General features: G+C 41.3%; 1 protein-coding gene across 1 annotated transcript in view; it reads left to right on the forward strand.

Moving 5' to 3' along the window:
* Positions 1–4,826, forward strand: part of NECTIN3 (nectin cell adhesion molecule 3) — a 99,953-nt gene extending 95,127 nt beyond the window's left edge. Inside the window, exon 8 of the mRNA XM_071813717.1 lies at positions 4,787–4,826. Coding sequence (XP_071669818.1) covers positions 4,787–4,810 — 24 coding nt within the window. The 3' untranslated portion in view covers positions 4,811–4,826. The remainder of the gene's footprint in view (positions 1–4,786) is intronic.
* Positions 4,827–15,840: the final 11,014 nt, after the last annotated feature.

Below are 15,840 nucleotides of genomic sequence, written 5' to 3' on the forward strand. Positions count from 1 at the left end.
TTTTTTTAACTGTGTGAGTGACTGAGCACTGGCACAGGTGGCTGAGATAGGTTGTGGACTCACCATACTTAGAGATACTCAAAGCCTGACTGGACACAGTCCTTTGCAATCTGCTCTAGCTGACCCTGCTTCAGCAGGGGTTGAACTAGACAATCAATAGGCCCTCCTTTCCACCTCAACAATTCCATGAGAACAGAGTTGGGTTGACATGCAATCTTGAATGAGGACAACTTCATTCAAGTAGAATTTGGTTTAGGGTGAATAGGTTCAGCTCCAACAGATCAAGTGTTCTGTTTTTGTGAATATATATAACAGTAGAGAATATCCTCACAATCTTCAGTCTTCTACAAGCTGCACTCTGTGTGGTGCTCTGTGTAAGGAGGATGTAGCACTGCAGACCCTGCTGAGCATAGAAGGGTATGTTTTTCAATGGAATTCTTCTTCCCTTGTAGATCTCAAAAGATAGCTGTAGGCAATTACTTGCTTTCACAAATTGGACTTTTCTAGATTGCACCAAATATTCCACTATGAAGACTTTTCAGTATGTATTAAGGGACTGTTTCACCTGTAAATGTGGCTTTTTTCTCTGCCAGGAGGTGGTAACATCTGCTTCACTAAGCTACATTATATTTGAAAAAAAACCCTATTTCATTTGATTTATGCTGTCAGGACTTGACTGATTTTTTCGCAGCCTAATAGATAAAAATCGACTATATTTAGTCTCTGTGAAAGCCCGTTAGTCTAGACCAGGGGTGTCAAACTCATTTTCACTGGCTGCCACATCAGCCTCACCATTGCCTTCAAATGGCCGAATGTAATTTTAGGACTATAAATGTAGGAATCATAAAATCACATTCGGCCCTTTGAAGGCAATGGCCAGGCTAATGTGGTCCCTGGTGAAAATGAGTTGACACTCCTGGTCTAGGCAAAAGGGAGAAAAATTTGCAAGTACTTTTCAGACTTCAGATATTGTCCTTGAAGCGTTGTATTGAGGAGAGGAAAGTGGGCCAGCAGCTTCCCCTCCCACTCATACTTGAAGATGGACATTGGGGGGATGCTTGAAAAATGGTATAGGCTTGTTTTGTGCTCTGATAAAGTTACAGTTCAGTTTTTCCTGGCGTATTTCAGCAGAACAAATAACAATTTTGACTGAAATTTGGCTGCAAACTCATGTAAAATGAGGCTGCCACAAGGTGATAAAACTTGTGTGGATGAAACCTTGTCATAATGAGCACAAATGATAAATGCATCAATAAACTTTCAAGATCTTGAATGCAACCGTCAGCAGAAAAAAAAAAAAAGGTGTAATTGGCTGGCTAACAAGTGTAATAGGTGCACAGCCAGGAATAGCATACATCTGACTGACTTGTTCTTGGTGTTCCTAGAACACCTGCTTTTAAGGAATTGCACAATTTCCCCATTTCCAGCTGCTAAACTCCTGATCTCCATTGCTTTTAATCTGATCTATGTTCATAGAAACAAAACAAACCCAATGATTCTCTGGAGCAAAGGTTGCTAATTAAAGAACCCAGTGCATTCACATCTGTTTATAGCTGGATCTGAGGTGGCTGAGTTTTTCTCCTAAATCATCTTTTAATTATCTCCCAAGCATTTGCTTTGCCTATGAAGGGATGTAATTGGCCTTATGGGACTGGAAGCAGCACAGAGAAGTGCACACTGCTTTTCAGTGGCTGCAACTGTGCACAAATCTTGAGGACAGAGACCTGAGTTTTGATGTTTTGGGAAGAGTGGGACTTCTTGGTCATTGTAGACCTGTCACCTGCTTACTTTGTAAACTTAATCACTTTGTAAGGCCTTGGAACTGATTCTTATTTGACTTTGCCTAATTTTGTCTTAGCCAAATATAGGTAATTGTAACAAGTAGCTATTAGAATGAAACATTTATGACCATAGTGTGATGCAACATGAAGTAATGTAGGTGTGGTATGACAGTGGAGGCCACCAAAGAAGTCACTGGATGTGGTGTAGAGGAGAAGCAGCATGGGGTGATAATGGAATAGACAAAGGACAATAATGGAGGCCTTAGGTCTCTCAACAACTCAACCATGCTCAGTTAAAGGACTTCAGAGATGGACGAAACCAGTTTTACTGGTAACAAAGAGAAAAAGAACAGTTACCCGACTTACAGGGGGAAGTAGTTTCTTACTGTAGCAAATTTGGATGTAATATCAAGTTGCAGATCAATGAAGAAAGGTTTAAGTGTAAAATTGTGCTAGAAAATATATAAAAATACTCAAATGAGGGCCCTGGAGGAAGAAGCAAGAAACCATTGCCAACATACTTGTCGTGGTTTAACCTCAGCTAGCAATCAAAACCATGATAGCTGCTAGCTCACTCCCCCAAGTAGGGGAAAGATTATAAAGGGGAGTCAGAAAACTCATGGATTGAGGTAAAAATAGTTTAATAAAACTAATATACTACTACTACTACTAAATGTATACATAAAATAAAAATAAAATATGAAATAAGTGATACTCCATGCAATTCCTCACAAACTCCATCCCTACTGAGCAGCCAGTCCCAGGAAAAGGCTGTCCTGAACAGCTGATCCCAAGGAGAAATCAAAAAAAAAAACCAAAAAGGCAGAAAGACACAGAGGCCCACTGCAAAATGGCAGAACGACAAAGGGCCAAACTAAAGGAACTCCCGAATGGAACTCAACCAGAATGGAGCTGAAGCAGAACAGGTCTTCTGAGCCAGAAAACCCAACTCCATTAAGTACGAAGCATGATGATAATGGCACGGAATATTTTCATTGATTAGCCTTGGATGTCAGTCAAAAAGTCTGTCCCATCTATGCCCCTGCTTCCTGGCTGCCTCCCACCTGCAGATTGAAAGCCCAGAAAGACTTTAGTGACCCAGCCAACAGCTAGGGCAACAGTAAGTTCCAACATTCTCTTCATTCCGTCTCAAAAACAGTGAAAACCTTATTTGAAGAAAAACAGTTCTGTTTAATCTCTTTATCAATGACCTGGATGAAGGGATTGAGTGCACCCTCAGTAAGGTTGCAGATGACGCCAAACTGGGTGGGAGTGTTGATCTGATGGATGGTAGGAAGGCCATACAGAGAGAGATCTGGATTGGCTGGATCGATGGGCTGAGGCCAATTGTACGAGGTTTAACAAGGCCAAGTGCCGACTCCTGCACCTGTGTCATAGCAACCCCAGGTAGTGCTACAGGCTCGGGCAAGAGTGGCTGGAAAGCTGCCTGGCAGAGGGATCTGGGGGTGTTGATTGACAACTGGCTAAATACGAGCCAGCAGTGTGCCCAGGTGGTCAAAAAGGCCAACAGCATCCTGAGTTGTATCAGGAATACTGTGGCCAGCAGGACTAGAGAAGTGATTGTGCCACTGTACTCGGCACTAGTGAGGCCCCACCTTGAATACTGTGTTCAGTTTTGAGCCCCTCATCATAAGAAGGATGTTGAAATACTAGAAAGAGTTCGGAAGTCTTATGAGGAGCAGCTGAGGGAACTGGGGCTGTTTAGCCTGGAGAAAAGGAGGCTGAGGGAAGACCTTATCACTCCCTGCAACTACCTGAAAGGAGGTTGTAGCATGGAGGGTGTTGGTCTCTTCCCCCAAGTTGCAAGTGATAAGACAAGAGGAAATGGCCTCAAGTTGCACCAGGGGAGGTTTAGATTGGATTTTAGGAAAAAATTCTTCATGAAAGGGTTGTCAGGCATTGGAACAGGCTGCCCAGGGAAGTGGTGGAGTCACCATCCCTGGAGGTGTTTAAAAGGCATTTAGACAAGGTTCTTAGGGACACGGTTTAGTGGTAGAGTTAGGTTAGGTTATGGTTGGGCTCGATGATCCTGAGAGTCTCTTCCAACTGGAATGATTCTATGATTAATTCTATCCTGGGGTACTATATTATTATACTCAAACTAAATAAAAAAAATTACCACGCTAGTTATGAAAAGGAAGAGTTCCTAACCGCATGAAGAAATTTAACTCCTTTTCAGCCAAACCAGCACAATACTCCTCAGCAAAGGAGGGGTAGAAATCCCATCATGAGCATGATGCTGCTTCTAGCAAAGCAGCAGGGATGCTGACAACTTGCTGCAACTCTGGTCCCCTGTCCTTGCCCCCCAGCTGATTCCTGAAGCTGACTTACTGTCACACTTGACAGTCAAAGTGGTAGGATGAGAGACGACATAACACCAGTGAACGATTTGTATAGCAATATATGACTGTGTTACTGAGCTGTGCAATGGATTGTTTAGGTAATTGGTACTACGAAGGTTAATATCATTGTAACTGCACTGTAATAACAATTTATTGTATTTTAGTTAGGCTGTTAAATTTTAATTAGTCTAACAATAAATTCTTGACTTCCTAAATGAAGTGTTTCCCTTTTTGCCCATAATAAGGCTTTGAGTGTAATAACTTGTCACATAGGTATCACGAGGATTGAAGAATGACGAGTGTGTTCCCAGGGAACAAACAAAGGACTCTGCTGATGCACTGGAAGAAGGCATGGAGAGAGGCAGACAGAGCCAGAATGATCTTAATCCTGATGACTAATGATAGAATACTTGCACTGTATTACTTATATTATTTTAGCAGTCTCCTGAGAAACCCAGTGGGAGGTGTTCCTGGTGATGTATGGAAGAAGCCAAAAAAAATAACAGCTGTCTGAAAGAATTTTCCTGCGTTAGGTAAAGCAGGGATATGATGAGAGGAAAAAAATGTTCAGTTGAGATATCTTGCATAATTCATGCCAATTTCTGCTCTTAGTTTAGTTGATCTGCTTCATATTGTTTGCAGGGAAGGGAAGCACTAAACTTCTGATTCTTTAATGTTCCTGGTATATTCTTGGTAAGTTTTGGGTTGGTTTGTTTTTTTGATTGTTTGTTTGTTTTGTATTTGTTTGTTTGGTTGGTTTTTTATTTGTTTTGGTTTTTTGTTTGTTTGTTTTTTGTTTGGTTGGGGGTTTTTTTCCAGCTGGGTAATTTCAGCAATGTGATGGAATTGGGAAATTGCCATGAAGTTGGCATCAACTAGACCCACAAATTGAATCAAAGCCAACTGACAGGTTAGGTACAACACTGTAATAAGACAGTAAGGAGATGCGAAGGAGACTCCATCTGGAACAGTCCATGTTGTTTCTGACCTCCTTGAGAAGTACTCCAACTCCAGACCATGCATCTTTCTCATGAAAGAACTACTGTAAACAGCTTCCAGTAGCCGTGCTATTTTAGGGTGATTTAGGTCATACACATCTGTCTTTACCTGCTGCTGGCATCTGAAACCACGGAGTAAACAATTATGTCAAACAATTTATAGCTATGTATTGTGATGATTCCTAAGAAGCAATCAAAGCCTGTTGTGTTATTTGGATGTAATATAATGCCTTAGGTTTCTCAGAGAAGGTAGCTTTATGATTTAAAGCTTTACTGGCTTTCACTGAAACACTTAATGGAAAATGAAGATTGCTACGTAAGGCCATGGGGAGGTAAAAGATTTCTTGTTTACCTTGCAAATATTTGGGAACTAACTATTCCTTATATTCTCAATATCCGAACTTGAATTTGGGGACTGTTTCATCCATAGGGTATAAACTTTGAAAAACAAACAAACAAAAAACACTAACAGGGCAAAAGTGAACTACTAAAGATTAATGAGAATGTATTTTCTGGTAAGTGAAAAAGGTAAATTTGGGGCTGTAACTTGCAGGAAGACTTGGACATTTTCCTGCTGCTTATAGTTCAATGAAATATATTTCATATTGTCTGTCTAAAAATCTCAGGATTTTAAAAAAAATGTTAACTAAAATTAAGATTATTTTTCTTCCTTATGGTAACATGGAAGAAGAAAGCTTTCTTTGAGTGTGTAATAGTTTCAGTTTCTTTTGAAACAAATTTTAATGGGAAAAAAAGAAAAAAAAAAGGTTAAAGGATTTCATTATTTCATTTACTCAAATCTGCATTTTCTGTGTTCACCTCCAGGAAAATATTGTCCATGTTACCAGTGGCAGGAGCCACACAGCAGTGCAGTAGCGTTCACAGCTTCTAGCTTTCAGTAAAGGTTAGCAACACTAGAGGCACAACAGCAAGCTGTGACCTAGCTGCCAAGCAAGAAGATAAATGAGGTTGGCAATAAGGCGGAAAACTCCTGTGACTCTTCCACAGTATGCCAGTGTGGAGGGAACAAGTTTGGCTCATGTTCTTCGTGGGCATTGCTTCAGACCTTACTTCAGTGCTGGCTCAGGAGCTTCATGCTTGGGATGTCAGTGGCTGGGTGTGACGTGCCCAACTGCTGGTCTTGGAGCAAGGTATGATGTGCCCAGCTACCACGCTGGGACAAGCAACATCTTCAGCTGGGAATGACCCAGGGGCTCATTTTCAGGATGTGTGGCAGGTTGAGATGGGAGGTGCTGCAGGTAAGTGTCTCTGGGCCTTTCCCTTGGTATCATCTTGAGACAGGAGCCCTTAGCAGAGGGGAAGGATGAGATGTGGGAGACGGGACCGATGCAGCATCTCTAAGTGCTGAACTGGGCTCGTCTCTGAAAACCTAGTGGGAGCAGGACCAAGAGCCCTCCTGGCTTCAGTGGCAGCCCCTGAGGTTGGGGCAGGGCAGAGAGATCCCAGGGGCATTGCTTACCACAGGATGGGGAATGCCAGTGTCTTCTCTCCAGGAGAGGATGGGGCATCTCAGTGTGCTTCTGAATGCTGATCCTGCAGAAGAGAGCAACTCTGGATCATTTCCATTGCTGGGGCATACTGGTATAATGGTGATTAGTACAAAACCTGGCAAAGACCCTTGTACTGGAATAGAGCTCTGCATCATCCAGCGCGCTGCATGCTAGAGTGACCTGAACTCGACATACACAACAGAGACAACACTTCAGGCTCTGTTCTTGGAGCAGGAGGTCTGCTAGGATATAAAATTTCTGTCTTTGTCTAGAAAGCAGGTGTTTACCTGAGGCTTTCTGTTTTGTTTTTTTTTCCCTTAATGCAGAGATGGACTCTCAGGTTGAAGGTGTGAGGTAAGTGCATGCTGCTCTTCTCCTGTGAAATAAGGTGCCAACCTCGAAGTCTGGGGTGAGGTGATCTACAGAGTGGCCTTGTCATGAATTTTCTTTAATCTGGAAAAGAACTTTTGCCTCACAGTGATGCATCTGTTTTGCTTTCCAAAGCTGACAGCCATGCTGATCAAGTATGTTATTTGGTGCTACAGGAATGCAGTTTAAGAGAAAAGGGAGCTTATAAATGATTATTAATCCCTTGGTATCCACAGGTGCGGGTAGGTGGTAATTTGGTCTCCTCTACTACATGAATTATTCACAGCTTTGTTAGAATTTATAGGTAGACATTGAATGATTCTTCTGTACCCAGATGAGAGAATGATTGAAACAAACATAAAAACCAAGAAACAAAAAGACATGCCTCTGCTCCAAAGTGAAATGTCAGTACCTATTCTCATAATGATTTTAGGATTCCTATCTTAAAGCTTTGGGTCGTGATAATCTCCATAGTGAATTTGAGCAAGGGGAAGGGTTTTGACAAGATGGAGAAACACTTATCAAAAATATAAAGGGAAATATAACAGGAATAAATGAACTCTATACTACTTGAAGACTGGTATGATGTAAGTATATATTCCTGTTGCAGACAATTTCTTGAAGAGAATCTTTTTTAGGGGGAGGTGGTCAGACATAAAGTATAACATTACGTCTTTAGCCTTGAAGGTATCATTGATTTATTTGGAAATGCTGACTGGATTATCTTCTAATGATGTTTTGGAAGACAAGGAATAAAGTGCATTCCACTACGTGCATGACCCTTGGCTTTAAATTCTAGCAGTTGACAGCTACTGGGCACATTGGTGAGGAAGGAGAGGGAAACTGCCACACTGTGCCAGTGTAATCATTGTGAAATAGTGTCATCTGTTTGAGTTCAGTATCAGTTTCTACAAGAGGCCGGGGGAAGCTGTAACTAAAGGGTGGGTGGGAACAGATTATCAGAAATGCCTTCATTGTTCTTTATAGAAGTAGCTTTGATATTTTTAAAGTTCCCAGTCTTTTGCTGAGAAGCTGGATCATGTGAGGTATGGTACCTCATGTGAGCTATCTGTTCTGCTCTTTATTCATTTTTTTTGTGTTTCATTCCTTCTGGTCTGTGATACATGGGTAGTTTGGTTATCCACAGTTCAGTTGTTGTGCCTACTGCTAATACTGTTCTATTGTTGTAAGAAAATCCACTCTGCTTAGCAGCTCAGTGGCTGATCCTCTTTCCCATTTAATTTTCTGAAGATAAAGATGTCAAACAAGCAATAGTCATGATTCTTGGATACCTCTGGGGATGTGTTAAATCAGATATATGCTTGAAGATATGGATTTTCTTTCAAAATAGTTGCTGAACACAATATTAAAAAACTGGATGTGCATCTGATAACTCTGACCCAATAGTGTGACAACCAGTGGGAACAAAATTTGGGAAGTCTTCACTGTTGGAAGTAAACTCTCTCCAACATTAAGAGGTAGCATTAATGAATCAGCTTCCTGAAATACTGACGGTCCTCTTAAAGTGTGAGGGTAAGAGATTTTTAATCTACCTCTTTATAGTGTGAGATCTGATTTCAAGCTACGTGGATCTGTTGTATCTTCACTTGCACTAATTGCAACAAAGGTGCAATAGCCAACAGTGTAACCAGAAGTGTTATCTCTAAGATGTTTGATGTTAGCTCATTTCTCCACTTACTTTGCAACAGGAGTACTATATCCAAATTTGACCACTACACTTTCAGAAAAAGAAGGATCAATTGGAGGAAACCTTGAGGATCAAAATGACAAGATAGGTTCTGGAAAACTTGTGGGTAGCCTCAAGTACCTCAAAGAATAATCTGACAGGTAATGTAATAGCAGTCTTCAAATACATAAGAGGATATTGCCATATAAAGGAATATATTTCTTTTTCTTCATGTTGTTCTGGATAAGTGCGAGCACATACTGCAACACCGGAGATTCAGGATGGACTTCAGTAACTCTTGCTAATGATAAAGACAGCAAAGCCTCAGCAAAAGCAGCATTCAGTGACACAGCTGTGGAGCCCACATTAATGATAGTTAAAAAATAAGCCAGGGAGGAGTCTGTCTGGAATAGCTATAATTAATAGGTGGTGTTAACCCTGCCTTGCTGACTTGAGTCCCTTCTTAAAATTTGATATGATATTTCTGTGTTATACATAATGTATTTTTCTCTTAGAACATTGTTAGTAGATTGTGTGTGTTCAATTACAGTAATTTGTCAGTAAATTACCCTTCCGTGTTCTGTTAGTAATAGTATTATGCAGCTTTAATATGTGAAGGCCATAATGCATACTGGGACTTTTACCAGGCTATAAAAGCCTGTAGGAAGTCCTCATGCTAATGAGACTACAGCCTGAATAATAACCAGGTGAAAAGCGTGATAGAATGTAATAATTTTTGCAGAAGGGCACATTTTCCTTAAAAAGATGTGACCTGAAAGATGCCTTTTGAGTTCAGGTATCAATTTGTTGTTTATAAGTAGAAGAAACTTCTAGTAAGGCTGGAGATTGCAAGCTTTACAGGGTTGCTTTCTGTTTAGTGATGGATTATAGCTTAAATATTTTAGCAAATTTGAGCTCAGAAATTATCTGTTGAGAGAGATGAAAGGAGCTTGTAGCATGTGAAAAAGAGAACAATGCAACTCAGCCATATGGGCTTTGTTCTTACTCGTGGTTGGGCTCTGTGGGGGACATTATTCTTCAGCCTGTCAAAGCTTGCATACAGCAAAAAGTTCTGGTGTAACTGATATTGTTTTTATGCACACTCAATGTGTCTGGAGCCTGAGCCTTTAAACCTGGCTGACAGAAAAACTCTCTATTGAGACTTGACTGGCAGACAAACAGCACTGGAGTTTCAGTCTTTCTGATGTCTCTGAAGGATTTGAGTTTCCTTTATAACACATTAGTTATAAAAGCTATGCTTTTAGGATTGCTCTTAATTAAATACACTTGTTTAGTTTCTTCCTGGCATGTGGATTTCCCAACACCAGCCAACACTATCTAGCCAGAGGAGTTCCCTGCTGACTGAAAATCATTTAGAGAGTTTATTTTGCAACCTGCTTAACTCTCTATATACCAATGCGTCTATCAGGTGATTGATTTGAATCTATAAAATTGAGATATCAAATGTAGTCAGACTTGGTGATCCTTATGGGTCCTTTCCAATTTGAGATATTCTATGACTCTGTCTTCTATATAGAAAGGTCATAACAAGGATGACACTTAAAAGCTGGGCTCCAAGCTCCTCCTCTTAGATGTTCTTTCACTGCCTGAGATTCCAGCTCAGAAAGATGGGATGAAAATTAAGACAATCTTTAACAGGAAGTATTTTGCCTAATTTGCAAGCCCTCACGGTGCTGCAGAAACAGCACTTACAGGAGGGTAAAGAAATGCAGCCTGTATTTCAGGCAAACACTGCAGCTAGAATCAAATGTTCATGGTGTCTTCCCTTGGCACAGCCTCCTCTGTGCTGGCACAAACATCATATGAACAAATGTCTCTAAACCCAGGAGGGAAGTTTCCATCCCATCTGGTGCAGCTCTGCAGCCTTAACAGTGAAACAGGGGAGTAAAGGTTGCTGAGGAGGAAAGACTTTGCCCATAGAGCTTTCTTGTTACTCAGTTCACTTGTCTTGCTCCATCTTCAGCAAAGACTAACCTCTGAAACACACTTCGTAAAAAGACCTGTATGGAGAAAGAAAAAATGTGGCTTTGAACAAATGTTCTGGCATGTGACAGAGAGTCATGTCTGCTTCTTGTTCTGATTCCACTTCCTGGCTAATATAGAGGTTGTATGCAGTTCTGCTAAATATGCTGCTTTAAGTCCATCTTAGCAGGGGAAATGTAATAATAGTTTTGTGTACTCAGTGATACATGGCTGTGCATACATGCTGAAGCCTTGGCTGAAAACCTTTTGTTCTTGCTTCAAACATGGCAAAAGGAGCAGAAGACGGAAAAAAAAAAAAAAAAAAGTAAGTTTGATTACAGCAGAGTTGTGGCGGTTTATTGCTTTGATTTTTCCCACAAATTGACCAAAATGGAAATGAAAACTGACTGTTATTTTCTAAGGTAGCCAGTATATCTGCAAGAAGTTTTTTGAAGTTGCAAATTTGGGGTAATGAATGCGCACAGAAGCCTTGGATTCTGTCATTCTTGTGTGATGTTTCCTCTCTCCAATTCTGCAATGAAAAATAATAGTAATTTTAAAACATCTATAATTCAGTGCTACTTTGGAGGCTTTTCCTTTAGGTTGGAATAGGCTACTGGTTGCAGAGATTTGACAGCTCTTTGACATCCGTCACTTGTACTTGCTCTTACTTCAGATATTTAATTTGGCTGCAAAAGAATTCTTCTTGAATTTGCTATTGTAATAATTGTCATTAATAACCTGGCAAGATAGTTTTCCTTTGGCATTACATCAGGGCAAAAATCATAGTAAGATAGCTCTTGTCTGAAGACTTAGCAATATAGAGAACAGCAGGGAGTTGGGGGTTGATGGGGGGAGTGGTGAGGAAGAGGAATACAAGAAACAAGACATCATGACAGGCGTCTTGGAGTGTTTGCAGTTGGGATTTATGCAATGGGCTTATGCAATTTGGCTGTACTTGCCTATAGAGGAAGAAGACAAGGTGTCAGATTCAAAAGAAATAATAGGGAGGATGAGGAAGATGAAGGCAGAAGAGTGTGAAATGACTGACCGTTGGGAATATTTTGGAAGAACAAAGCCATATGCTGAGGGTGATATCAATCTTGACTCACGTGACAGCAGAGCAAGGAGTGTTTTCTCTATGGGTAGGCTGCCCATTTCAGCTAGGTGAGTAAGTTATCTCCATTAAGAAGTGATGCTCCAGACAGTGAAATGGGCTTCCTGAAGCAGTAAGTCTAACAGTAGCTGTCTCCTTTTCCATTGATAGTCTGCTTCTGATGCAGTGACATGGTGTAGGGCACAGAAAGCAGCAGTGACCTTGCTCTGAGGGTGCAGGAGAAGAAGGGCTGCCGCAGTGTGAGGGGGTCCCTGAGTTGGAGGTCTCCTGGTGGGGTCCTTCAGTGGCCCCAGGGTGATGGCCAGGGAACCTTGTCAGGCAGCAGGGCCCAGGGCCAGGCACTAGCATCCACATGGTCCGTGTCAGAGCAGACCTGGGGGCCTGACCAAGGCAAAATTGTGTCCCTGGGCCTGAAAGAAGTGGGGGCTGGACGGAGGAGGGGAGACAGGGTAAGGAGGAAAGGCAAGTTACAGGAATTAATGATGTCAGTGCCTCTGGGACCTGACAGGATTGACCTTACCTTATGTTAGGAAGAGGTGAGTCTCACAGGGCAAGACTTTTAGCGGTAAATGTGACCCACAGCTACCTAGTATGTTGTCTTTTTTTTTTCCGAGGCTAGCTCTTCCTCTGCTTTTCCCCTGGTGCTGCCTAAATTGCAAATGGTTTTGAGAAGCCAGTTCCAGGATGTGGTTATGAATAAAAATGTACAGGGAGAGTGTGTGTGCCAAATACAGGCACAACTGTGCCAGACAACTGCTGCTGCAGTACGGCTGCCTACGCTGCAGCTGGATGTGAACGTAACTGAGCAATAAAGACTGGAGCTGTAGGTTAGCAAGTCACTGGGCCTCTGAGCGCTCTCAAGAGCTCCTTACTTGTGCTTGTGTCTCTGCCAATCTTTAGCCTTCTCAGATATGGATTGACTGTCATGGCTTCTGAGTCAGCAGACACTGTTTCTGGCTTGGAACATTTGTGTGTTGTGGTTTTGTTTTAAACAATCAAGACTGTCTTCCCCTCCTGTTCTTCTAGCTTATTATAGAATGTCCTGAGTTGGATGGGACCCACAAGGATCATCGAGTCCAGCTCTTGTCCCTGCATATGACAATCCCAAAGTTCACACCGTGTATCTGAGGGTGTTGTCCAGTCTCTTCCTGAATACTGACAGGCTTGGGATCATGACTACCTCCCTGGGGATCCTGTTCCAGTGCTCCACCACCCTCTGGGTGAAGAACCTTTTCCTAACGTCCAACCTAAACCTCCCCTGGCACATCTTCCTGACATTCCCTCAGGTTCTGTAATTGGTGCCTACCCTTCCTTCTCCCCTTGTGAGGAAACTGTAGACTGTGATGAGGTCTCCCCTCAGTCTCCTCCAGGCTGAACAAACCAAGTGATTTTAGCCGCTCCTCGTACGGCCTCCTCTCCAAACCCTTCGCCAGCTTTGTAGCCCTCTTCTGGACACTCTCCAGCAGCTTAATATATTTTTATACTGTGGCACCCAAAACTGCACACAATGCTCCAGGCGAGGCTGCACCAGTGCAGAGCAGAGCAGTGTGATGTGTGTCATGGTTAACAAAGCAGACTGAATACAGAGAGGAGGGGCGTAAGGGTCCATTGCATACACTTATTTTGCAGGACCTTACAACAAAATTAGCATGGGTCGTGTGACAGCTCAACAGGGGACAGTGTTGGCAGGTTGGCACTGAAAGTTAAGCCCTATTTACAGTTAAGCCTGGCCTTCCCCGCAGCTGGTAGCGCTGGCCGCCGGTGCTGGGGAAGGGCCGGCAGTACCTTGGACAGCGCCGGCAGCGCCCACGGCCCTGGTTGATCTGGAAACAGCGACCTCTGTTCAAAGTAATTTCTGTCTCTTAATTAGAGTGGAGAAGCGTCTTTCCTCACTTTTCAGTGTAATTTTTGTCAGAGATAATCTAATTTTTCATCTTCGTGAGAGTGGAATTTAAATTCTATTCTGTTCTTTAAAACGAGAGTTTACATCTCATTCATAGAAATTAAAACCTTCCTTATTCACTCAAAGAGGAAAAAATTCAACTCAGCCTGTCCTAAGCTGTCAAAGCATGCAAGAGCAATATAGAGAGATTGTAGGTACCATTAGAAAACATTGGTATGTAATTTCTTCAACATGACCCACAAGGGAAGATGAAAGTTATCTTTTCCTGGTTCTGCCATCATTTTGGTGGTTTGATTTGTTCGCTTTGTGTGTTTTTTGTTGTTGTTGTTTTGGTTTTGTGGTGGGTTTGGTTTTTGTGTGGTTTTTTTGTTGTTTGTTGGGTTTTGGTTGATTATGGGGTTATGTGTTTGTTTGTTTTGTTGCACTTGGTTTTTATAAGAAAATCAGCCTTTGGCACTCATTTGGGCTGTGAACGAGTAGGATTGATTAATAAATGTCAGTTTCTTTCTAGACAGTTGCAGAATGTTGGAGTATTTTTGTAGCACATTCTTGCTGGTGAATCTCATAAACCTTTTTTCTTATCGATAGAAGTGAAATGAAAATATGTTTCTACACTCCTTCTCAATGCCTGGACTGCTAAAGCCTCTGTATGTCCTTTTTCACTTGTGGCACAGTCGTTTGAATGCATGGCCTCCAAGATCTATACATATGTCTTAGCTTAAAAGGAGCTACATCCAAGGGCATGGCAAGACTAGACTGTGTACAGAGTAAATTAGCAGAAATTATACACTGGCTTTTCAGTCCAAACTGATGGTCACTAATGCCTCAATTTGGCTGTTGATTTTGTGAACAATGGAAAGTCAATGGTCTTGATTCAAGAAGTATGCAGTCTCTTGATAAAACATTGTAATAATTCACTGTGTTTAGTATGATTTTCTTCCACCTGAACAAATACTGCCAGTTTGCTTTTGGACACAAATAACTTGCTTCTACATGATTTCTCTTTCTTTGCTTCTACCCCACTCTACCATGCATCAACCATCCATCGATGAAAAGAAGGTAGTTATTGAAACAAAAATCTGATCAGGGACGTAATTCCTTAAAAAACAAGACATTATGCTATGGGAGAAAGTTTACATCAGATCAAAGCAGTGGCCTGAGTAAGTGCCGAGTAAATCAAGCCACAAAGCAGAAAGCAAAGGCTTTGATTTCTACAGCTCCCATTCACAAGTACTCAATGGGCTGTCATTGCTTCTGCTGCTTCAACTCTTATTCTTGAAACCTCCTGAGTTGCCTTTCTGCTGGTGATTTGGACTTTTGGGAATAAACTTGCAGTAAGAGCATTAATATATATTTTGAAATCACAGTCATCAGACCATTATTCAGAAAGAGAAGCAAGGTTTTAAAGCTACAAAATTTTCTCTCCTGGTGATCTGAGAAGAGACACCTCATGTATATTTGTAGGTTTTGATATTTAATCATTAGAAGAGGCAAATTTTGTTTTCTTTTCACTATTTTTTTCTGCACTGAGACAGTCAATCTTATCAGTTTATTTCTCCAGGTTATCAGGGACATGTTTAGATGGAGGGCAGTTTTTGAAGGAAATCTAGATATAAAATGTGCTGCTAATGGCTGAACTTTGACATTCCGATAAACATGGTTTACAGGATCTATCTCCATCTTTAAGGTGATTTCTTTCACTCCATTTATTTATTTATTTACTTGTTTTAGTTCTCATAAAAGAAAAACACGACAAGGTGGTCAGTGAACCAAAACTAGCTCAAGTCAGCAGAAAAACACAGTAATTACTGCCTGACTCCTACAATCTGTTTTAGCCCCAGATAAATTTTAAAGGAATGATGTGAAAAGTCTGTAACATTGTCATGTTTTGTGATAGAAAATCTGTTCCTCAGTAGTCTCACGGAGTAAACGAAGCCTTTTTAGTCACTAGTGAAATAAACTGTCGCATTGATGACTTGACAGCTTATTACCCCAGACTTGGGAAGGGGTAATGTTACAAATATGTTTGGTCCACTCCCAGGGAAGAAATCAAGGATTTTTGCTCTCAGTCTAGGACCTTATTAAACAATTTGAGAGAAAAAGGTTACTTTCCTTTGCTTCTTTTTCA

This window comes from Patagioenas fasciata, chromosome 1, assembly GCF_037038585.1.
Source record: "Patagioenas fasciata isolate bPatFas1 chromosome 1, bPatFas1.hap1, whole genome shotgun sequence".
In the NCBI taxonomy this organism is placed as follows: domain Eukaryota; kingdom Metazoa; phylum Chordata; class Aves; order Columbiformes; family Columbidae; genus Patagioenas; species Patagioenas fasciata.